The sequence below is a fragment of the Hippocampus comes genome, unplaced genomic scaffold (assembly GCF_001891065.2).
Source record: "Hippocampus comes isolate QL1 unplaced genomic scaffold, H_comes_QL1_v1.1 scaffold234, whole genome shotgun sequence".
Taxonomy (NCBI): domain Eukaryota; kingdom Metazoa; phylum Chordata; class Actinopteri; order Syngnathiformes; family Syngnathidae; genus Hippocampus; species Hippocampus comes.
The window spans coordinates 96,502-106,117 of NW_017805479.1; the positions used below are offsets into that span (position 1 = coordinate 96,502).

The 9,616-nt window shown below is 43.3% G+C and overlaps 1 protein-coding gene across 1 annotated transcript in view; it reads right to left on the bottom strand.

Moving 5' to 3' along the window:
• Positions 1-5,662, bottom strand: part of pomt1 (protein-O-mannosyltransferase 1) — a 15,818-nt gene extending 10,156 nt beyond the window's left edge. The window contains 13 exon segments of the mRNA XM_019875698.1: positions 122-214; positions 1,512-1,608; positions 1,692-1,784; positions 1,855-1,950; positions 2,205-2,335; positions 2,467-2,622; positions 2,690-2,783; positions 2,861-2,920; positions 2,995-3,103; positions 3,174-3,568; positions 3,663-3,786; positions 4,332-4,335; positions 5,325-5,662. Coding sequence (XP_019731257.1) covers positions 122-214; positions 1,512-1,608; positions 1,692-1,784; positions 1,855-1,950; positions 2,205-2,335; positions 2,467-2,622; positions 2,690-2,783; positions 2,861-2,920; positions 2,995-3,103; positions 3,174-3,568; positions 3,663-3,778 — 1,440 coding nt within the window. The 5' untranslated portion in view covers positions 3,779-3,786; positions 4,332-4,335; positions 5,325-5,662.
• Positions 5,663-9,616: the final 3,954 nt, after the last annotated feature.

Genomic DNA, 9,616 nt, shown 5'->3' on the forward strand with positions numbered 1-9,616 from the left:
CACACACACACACACACACACACACACGCACACACACACACACACACACACACACACACGGCTTTGTGTGAATCAGGAGGAAATGGGAGTGTTGTGTGTGAGGCGGTGTCCTGTTATTTACCTTGAGGACTGCTGACGTGTTGACATGAACCAAGCGAACCTCTGACAAAATCGTCTTCCACACCTCAGAATCATCCTCACGGTTCACAACGTCCTCAAACACATCGAAATATCAATGTTGTGATCAATATCGACATCACTGTCATCTGCGTAAATCTATATTCAAGATTGATTTTTGCACATCATATTTAGTTCAATCACACATGCTGTGCAAATTGCCTTTTGCACTGCCTTGCCCGCTGACATCTGGATTTTGGCTTGTTTTACTGACGCTTCTCTCTAAGCAGCAAGGTCATCTTGCATTTGTGTTGACAGAAGTGTAAAAGCAAATCAATTCAACTAACGCTAGGAGCTTCATTGATGTAAACAATGCATCCGGCATATGCAGAATGTCACGTGACCAAACCTGCAAAACAAATTACGGGGACTTTTTGTGTACTCGCACTGGAAGTCTGTGTTCCCTCATCGTGTTGATGGAAGCCAACAACTTTGGCTTTTCACTACATTTCTTTTCGATTTAAAAGGGCTTACATTAACTAAAATCCCGTGTCGCATTATGGCCAAAGGCAGAATCCTGCCAAATTATGGTGCCTTTTGGTGCTGTAAATAGTAAATTGTTGCTCTGGATGATGATGCATGTTAAAGAGGTGGCGGTAATGCACCAAGAGTATTAACCAAACAGAAAGGAGAAGAAGAAATGGAAGAAGTACGGTTTTGTGTTACACTGAAGTTCTAGCAGTCATTTGGGAATCATAAATGTTCTGTAAACACTGTATTCTGATTAATGCAAAATAAGAAGTAAGGTTAGTGGGGCTGCCATTTTGGCCTTGCACTGCCATTTTGGCCTTGCACTGCCCTTACAAACTAAATACATGGCGGCGGGTTCAATGTCTTCTTGTTTTATGTTTTATGGTTAGTTTGTTTAAATTTTTGATGGGGAAAAAAAGATTAAAAAAAAAACTTTGTCCGACCTACCAACTCTATGCTGAAATTTCATGTTACCGGAAACACACTATCTTTTTTGTTTGGCCTTACAGTTTCCCTTGGAGGGCCGCGATTACTGAAAATATATAAAGAAGTCAAGAATAACGGTTTATTCACCTATTGTTTAAGTTACCTGAATAAGGGATTTCATAAAAAGAAAATGATTCCAGCCACTCTTATTTATTACAAAGGAGAATTTAAAATTTTGATAGAGATTTTAGTAAGCATCATGAAAGTTGACATTTGATTTGCTTTCGCGAGCCACATAAAATGATGTGGCGTGCCAGATCTGGCCCCCTGGCCTTGAGTTTGAGACCTGCGCCCTAGGAAGACCAAACTAATATAAAAAACAGGTGAGCTGTGATGTTCACATTGCAAACCCAATTAGTTCCTGTGAGATGACTTACCACTCTCCAAAGGTTTTGGGCGGGCATGGACACGTTGAAGTCGATGTAGCCCGACACTTCCTGGGCATGGGGGCTGACGGGGGCTGCGACGTCATGGCTGCCGCACACAACAAAAGACACAATTAAGTCCCATGGTTGCGGGCGTCCCCAAATGCGTTGCAGGATAACAATAAGAATTACCTGTTGAGAAATCGCGATGTCATTCCATGAAGCAGCTGGACCATATCGCCATGACGCACTGCACGAGGAGGATGGCCTACGGCGAGGTCGGCCCTGATGCAGGTGACGCACACATGATTGACATGTTTACCTTGACCACCACCCGCCCACCAGGTCTACCTACTTGTCAGCGTTCTTGACGATCCACCAGTTGTTGACGTCCTTGAATGCGTAACAGGTCACCTGCTGCTGATGAGAGCTACCGCGACCGTTCTCATACCTGCACATTCATGCAGGCGCGCGCGCGCACACACACACACACACACACACACACACACACACACACACACACACACACACACACACACACACACACACACACACACACACACACACACACACACACACACACACACAAACACATTCACACAGACACACATGCACACGCAAACACGCACGCAAGGGATGGGCATTCAGATTTAGCGAGATGCCACCTGAGGGGCTGCTGTTCCCTGTGAGTTGGCGGAAGGACACCTGATTGGATAGTTGGCTTTGTGAGAATGCAGCCAGCACGGGACAGGCTGGGAGGCAGAGCTTCTCAAAGTCACCTGACTACCATACGCAACCTCCAGGGGCTGACCTTGCGTGATCCGTGACAGACCGCCCTGAGTGACGCAATCAAACAATCAATTTGCATCATGTTTTTCAGTTATCGTGTGTGTGGGCACATACATGTGCACACATGTGTGTAAGTGCGTGCGTGTATGAGTGTGTGTCTGTTTATGTGCCTGTGTACCTCAAGGCTGGCTTGGAAGGCGGGGCTCATCAGCTGGTCATGTGGTCCAGTGCGGTGCAGAAGAGTGAGGTGCAGATAGAAGCAGAGAACGTACAGCACCGCAGGAAGCACCAGCAGACACACACCACGACACACACACTCAAAAAACACGCTCACCTAACACAGAAACAGACTAAGATGCGTTATAGTGCTTCTGGGGATGCATTTGCATGTGTGCACTCACGCCGCTCACACGAGTGTCACTAATCATCTTCCAGCAGTGCACACAGGCCACGCCTACTAGCAGTAGGTAGGAGAAGGCGCCCATGTACTTCACCCTGAATATGCAAACACATGCACACGGGTCACAGCGCGTGTGTGTGTGTGTCTCTGTGCGTGGATGAATGTTTCTAACCCGATGGCGGCAGCGCAGGACGTTCCGGAGAGGAGGAGCCAACTGTATCTGACAGGCCAGCTATGAGGTTAGAGGTCAGAGGTCACAGCATGTCCTCCCTGCAAGGTTTAGAGGCAGCAATGGTCTGGACTCACCTGCTGCTGGCACGGTAGAAGCGCAGGTACGACAGGAAGGACAAGAGGATGAAAAAAATCAGGATTGACTCCAGCAGCATCAGCCGCGATTGGACAATTAGAGCGTTGTCTGCAAATAACAACAGGGACACCTCAATTTACAATGTGTGCCTGTGTGTGAGTGTGACATATGTGGTTACCTAGCAAAAGTAGCAGCGCTGCTCCCAACGCTGACATGTGACCAAAGCCCAACTCCAGAGTCACGCAATATGCCAGAGGAACGCACAACGCTCCGCACACTGCCGGGAGGACACGCAGACTCCACACGCTTACACCGCATGGGTACTCTGTTACCCAAAACAAACACACACATGCAATCAATGATGCAAAACACACACCCACACACACACACACACACACACACACACACACACACACACACACACACACACACACAGAAAAGTATTTTGGTCGTCATGGTAACCCACCCCCCAAGGCCAGGATCATGTGACCAAGTGGCGGTCCGCTGTCATCAATAAAGAAAATCCTCTTCATGTAAAGAGACACAAATTGGCCGTAGTAAACTTCATCAAAGCTGCACACACACGCACAGACAGATGTCCCATTATAAGAGATTGAATGTATATTAGATCTGATATTGCGAAGTGTGCTAATTGAGTGCTGCTTACACAACGGCGTTGGGGTGCGCAAGGCGGTGCACCCGGGTCCAGAAGGCGAGGAGAGACACCAAGACCAGAAGCAGGTCCACGCGGACAGTCACCACCAGGGGGAGCCGCAGTACCATCCTCAACACTACACCGGTTGGTTGTTGAGAAATTAAACAGAAAAAAACCCTTTCAGTGCACTCAGTGACATGCAGCGGTGCCTTGAAATGCGAGTGACCCGATTTATAAGATTTTCGAGATACGATTCATTGTTTGGCAGCTTTGTTTTTGCTTTGATTTGCAATCATTTCACACATAAATGTTGGCACACCATTCAGCTCTGAGCTGCTGCTTGCGAACTGGGGAGAATATGAACACACTAACGCGCTACAGCGAGGCTGCGCTTGCTAGCTAGAGCGGCTAAACATCCTTGTCTCTGAGGCGGCAAATAAGATGGCAATTATAATCAGCATTGTTAACACTAAAGGCGGATGAGGAGTACGTTAAGCATCCAACACTGAGCAAGAGAGAAAATAAAATGCCAATCCCAGTCATTGAGACGATGTGTCTCCAAATAAACTTTTCACAGAAATCTGGCTCGACCTATGTTTCAGCAGAGAGCAACCAGCTATGAACAACAAATTACGAGGTCAATTAATAAGTGTCAAGAGGGAAAATAAAAGTACAGTGAACAGTGACACACATCCCCAAAACTAGAAATGAACAGATACATGAGCCAGCACGAGCTGCTTATAAGGTCAAAAGTATAGTATTTCATATTTTAAATATTTACAATATCGCTTATGCAAAATTTGAATGAAAACAAGCAGAGAGAAGAATAAATCTGATTCTTTCTGCCTGTTTTCGCAGGAAATATTTATGTGTGACATTTAAAATAACTTAATACTTCAAGTTTTATTTTTACACTAAAGTTTATATCTCCATCGGTACCGTTACTGTGAAGGGATTTAGGTTATACCATGTATGCATTTTAGGCTATATGTATCGCCCAATTCCCACCTTCGAATGCAGCATACGTTCATTCACATGTACATAGGGTCAGGTCACTGCAGCCTCATCTTTGGAGCCTTAGTGATGACTTTTTCATTTTTTTCTTTTAACATTTGTTGTAATGTCAGGTAAAAATGTTGTAATATTTTTCCATGTTATTTTTTTCATTTTTCTTTCAGTACTTCATTTGTAATTAAAATGTTATGGTACTCTGCAGTTTAGTTCTCTGTACAGATGCTTTAAAAGTAGCAGTTTAAAAACTCAACAGGAAAAAAAAGTGATAATAATGAAGCTATATCGTAATCTTTTTCGGGGCCATTTTGCCCAGCCCTTGCGTTTATATATGTAATTAAATTAAATTCATTGTTTTCACGGGTACTGTATATCTGTACGTTCACTTAAGAACAGAGTGAGGGTACTATTGTCACATTGGTAAGAATTCATTTTTGCTTTAATACGTCTGTAATTTTCAGCCGGTACTTTACTTTTACTTAAGTAAAAATAAGAAAAATAGTACTTCTCTTATCATTAAGAAGTCATCATTCTTAATCATCCATCATGACGATAAACCGAATCCAGCCAACAGGTATCATTATTGCAAGCATGCTATTATTGCTCGAGGCTGACGCTGGCTGTCCAAGCTAAAGCTAATGCTACAGCTAATGCTAATAGAAATGCTCACAGCGGTAGTGTCAAGTCGACCGTGTTGAGCGGCTCATCCTGGCCTCGGAGCAGCAACCAACCGCCGGCCGGTGCAGTTCGGTCCGGTCCGTTCGTGTCTCTTCCTCCCCGAAATCGACGTTAGCTCGGGAGCGACGTTTCCTTAACGATTGATACTGCCTGGCTCACTCACTCGCTGCTCCGGTCGCAAACCTGGGCGTTGCTATGGAAACAACAGTTTCGGATTGCGACTTTCTCACACAATCTAATGACCAATCGATAATCACACGAACAACATCCAAATTATGACTTCATCAACTTGCTTGATTTCGCGTGTCCTATCATTATTCTTGAATGGTACAGACGCGTCCCCCCCAACACACACACACACACACACACACACACACACACGCACACACAAACACACACACATTCACGCATTCACGCACGCGCTCTCTCACACGCACACGCGCGCGCACATACACAGACGAAAAACAGGCTAACGGGGAGCAAATGGGTCCCATGAGTATATATAAAAGGAGCTTCCCAGAATTGCTTAGTCATTCACAATCAAAGATGGGGTGAGGTTCACCTCTTTTTGAACAACTTCGTGAGAAAATAATCGAACAGTTGAAGGATAATGTTCCTTTATGTTGCAAGACATTTCAGTTCAACCAGTGTCAGTAAATACAGTTAGGCGCTGCATCAATCAATCAATCAAACTTTACTTTTAGAGCAGTTTTCATACATGGCAGTGCAACCCACAAGGACACAAATACACATATACAGACATCCCACAATAGTAAAAGGAAAGAGTGCAATAAATGAGAATGAGACCAGAAGCTGGGTACAGAGCGTCTCAGCCGGTCCGCACTAGAACCAGATCGATGCTGTAGCTCTTCACATGAACAGCGACCAGGGACCCATGAGGCAGGAGCACAGCCACAAGGAAGTCTTTTGGTCAGTCTTCCCAGAAAGTGGGATTATGGGGAGGGTTGGTAAGGGTGCCAACTCCGCCCGATGTTCACTTTTCACTTCGTCAACTGTAGGCATAACAATTCTAATACTTTTGTCTTGATTATTTTCGGTTCAACTTCTTCCATGAAGCTTCATTATACTTACTCCTCATCCTTGTAGAAAGTTTACCCAGAAGATTGGAAGCCAAAGAGAAAGTGGGAATAACTCTCGATGTCTGAATGTGTGTGTGTGTCTGTGTGTGTGTGTGTGTGTGTGTGTGTGTGTGTGTGTGTTAATCCAAGCAACTCGAGCTGGGGCAACGCTAACACAAAGTACTGAATCATACATCCTAGCAACAAGCACTTCATGCACTAACCCAAACTGAGGAGGCAGCAGGTACGTCCATTGTCCTTTTCTGAACAAAGTTTTCCACCATTAAGTATATCCTCGGATCCATGTACGGGATTATACTTAATGGTAGAAATGTGTGAACTCATTGAAAAATTCTCTTTTAGATGAGCTAGGAAGTATCACCATGAAGGATTTGTCTCTGTCGTCGCTGAGTCGAGGTTGCGGTCGTGTCATCACAGGGAACGCAAGCGAACATGGTCGCCTGGACGTCTGCTTCACGCCGCAGGTGCTCACATATCAAATTTCATATGAAATATTAGTATGAGAGAAAGCAATATAAGCATCGACTGTCACTTAGTGTCATTTATTACTTTATTCTTGCTTGCTCTGCCCTTATTCAGTTTGGAAAGGAACTAGAAATGGTCGTACTGTACATGACCACCATGTAACCCACCAACAATCTTCTGGCTTTCTTGAACGCTTGACAAAGAAAAGTAAACTGAAACATACAGCAGAGTCTTTTAAGGCATCGTGGTTAATCGTGCAAATATGAAAAGACTTGAAAAAATAAGTTTAGAAAAATGGTGAATCTGTGTATCATTCTTTTTTTCCCTTTCCAAATGGCAATCGAAAATCAAAAATGTGAAAAGAAAGCACTTTTCTGAGCACTTTCCATAGATTCTCAATTGGATTCAGGTTTGGACTTTGATGAGGCCATTCAAACACCTGGATATGTTTAGTTCTGAACCATTCCATTTCAGATTTCATTTTATTTTTAAGATCATGATCTTGTTGGAAGATAAATCTCCAGTCTCAATTCTTTTGCAGACTCCAACAGGTTTTCATCCAAAATGGCCCTGTATTTGGCTTCATCTACAAAGTATCTTCCCATCAAATCGAACCATCTTCCTTGTCCTTGGTGAAGAATAGCAGCCCCAAACTATGATACTACCACCATGTGATGTGCAGTGTTACTTTAATGGAAAACGTAACATCTTCCATTTTGTCCAGAAAGTTAAACTTTGGTCTCATCTGATGAGAGCACCATCTGCCATGTTTGTTGTGTCCCGAACTTCAAATTTAGTTGTCTTTGAGAAATGGCTTTCTTCTTGCCACTCTTCCATAAAGGAGAGATACGAGCAATCTGTCCCACCTAGGCTGTGGATTTCTGCATTTCATCCAGAGTGATCATGGGGGATCTCTGATCAGCACTCTTCTTGTTTGGGTCATTTGTCATTTGTCCACCCTGGATGGTCTCTGAATATATATATATATATATATATATATATATGCAGTGATAATTTTACAGTTTACCCGCAGCAAGTCCCAGGGACTCGCTGATCAGAAAAGTATGAGTCCCATTATGCATTTAGAGAGTCCCAAATTTCGAATTCTGAAATGGTCTACTTATTCAATTGCATATGATAATAACACAAACAACAACATATTGTGGGACAAATAAATTATATCTTATCTTATATCCATACAATTATAAACAAATGCTGCAAAAATTTAAATCATTCAGTAGCAGGCCTGAGGATCTCGGAAATTCACGGGAACCGTTTTTCGGTTCCGTTGGGTTTACCCAATGGGAAATTACGCTAACTAATTTTGGGTTCCGTAAACGTTCATCATGGGAACCCATTTTTCTATTTTGACTGATATTCATAATCAAGAATTCTGAAACTCAAAAGTATAATGTTTCAAGGGTAAATGTTTGAAAACTATGCATTAACAATGAACAATACATCAGCAGCTGTGTACTCCAGGTTTATTCACAAAAATAATGGATCAAAATATCAGTGTTGTGGTCCTCGAGCCGGTCCTTGGCCTTGGAGGAAAGTCCTTGGCCTCGGAGTCAAGTCCTCGGGTCTTCGGGTTCCGAGGACCGCAAAAATCGTTAAGAAATCAAACAAACTCCATCCAGGGAAACCCACATTGTTGGATTTATCTGGCGCTTTAAGAGGGGCGGGGCTGCCAGTGACAGGTGACAGCGCAACGTATAAAGAGCGGCATCAGAGTTAGTTTCAATCACGGTCAGTTACCGTTCGCGATCGGCAGTTTAAGTAGCGTGTAAAGTGTTTCTGTAACAGTGGTGTCTTTTATGTAGTTATTTTTGCATAGTTGTCACGTTGTGCGGTGGCACTAGAATGTTTGTTTGAACCAAGTAATTTGCGTTACAGCTGGAGTCAATAATACCGGCACTTCACTTCCGGGTTTGGCCGTTGGGATTTGTAGTCCTTTTGCTCAATTCCAGTGATGTTTGCTGAATGCTTTCTCATGTTTAGAATAATGAATATTGATAATACATAGTTTAAAATCATGGTTGATTGAATTATTTATTATTATTGTGAAGTTGAAGGTATTAAATTAATGTCAACTAAACACATTTACATTGTGATGCCGAAGGTAGATATATTCATTAAATTGCATTTGTTTACTTGATGTTATTACCTGCTACCTGCTACTGCTCCTTATCCTGAATCTGCTATTTATCCTGCATGTGCTACTTTATCTGCTTATGCTATCTGCTACCGCTTCTGATATCATTCTACTGTTTCTGCAACTACCATCTGCTTCAATAAATGATCAAAAACGGACAGAGCGAGTAATCCTTCCATGCCGACTGACAAACCCTATTCAGAGGGCCGTGAAAACGGAAATAACTGAACACATATAAAATTACAAATTTTTTTCGCCTACAAGTGATACATCATGTTTGGCTATTTTATCGCCCAAGAAATTACTTTTATCATAACTCTTGCTTTACTTAACGAAAATATAATTTCTTCGATCGCCGTGTATATCATCAATACAGCTATTCCGCCCAATATATTACTTTTATCTGGTGTCAGGTCAGGCCTCAGCCTGCTACTGGTACCCTGTAACCCAGTACCACCTGCCCCAGGGTCGGGTCGTCGGCGACTAAACCGGCTCCCCCCACCTGTCCTCGCAAGAGGACTCGTGAGGAGGGTGGCTAGACACCCTGTAGACCTAAA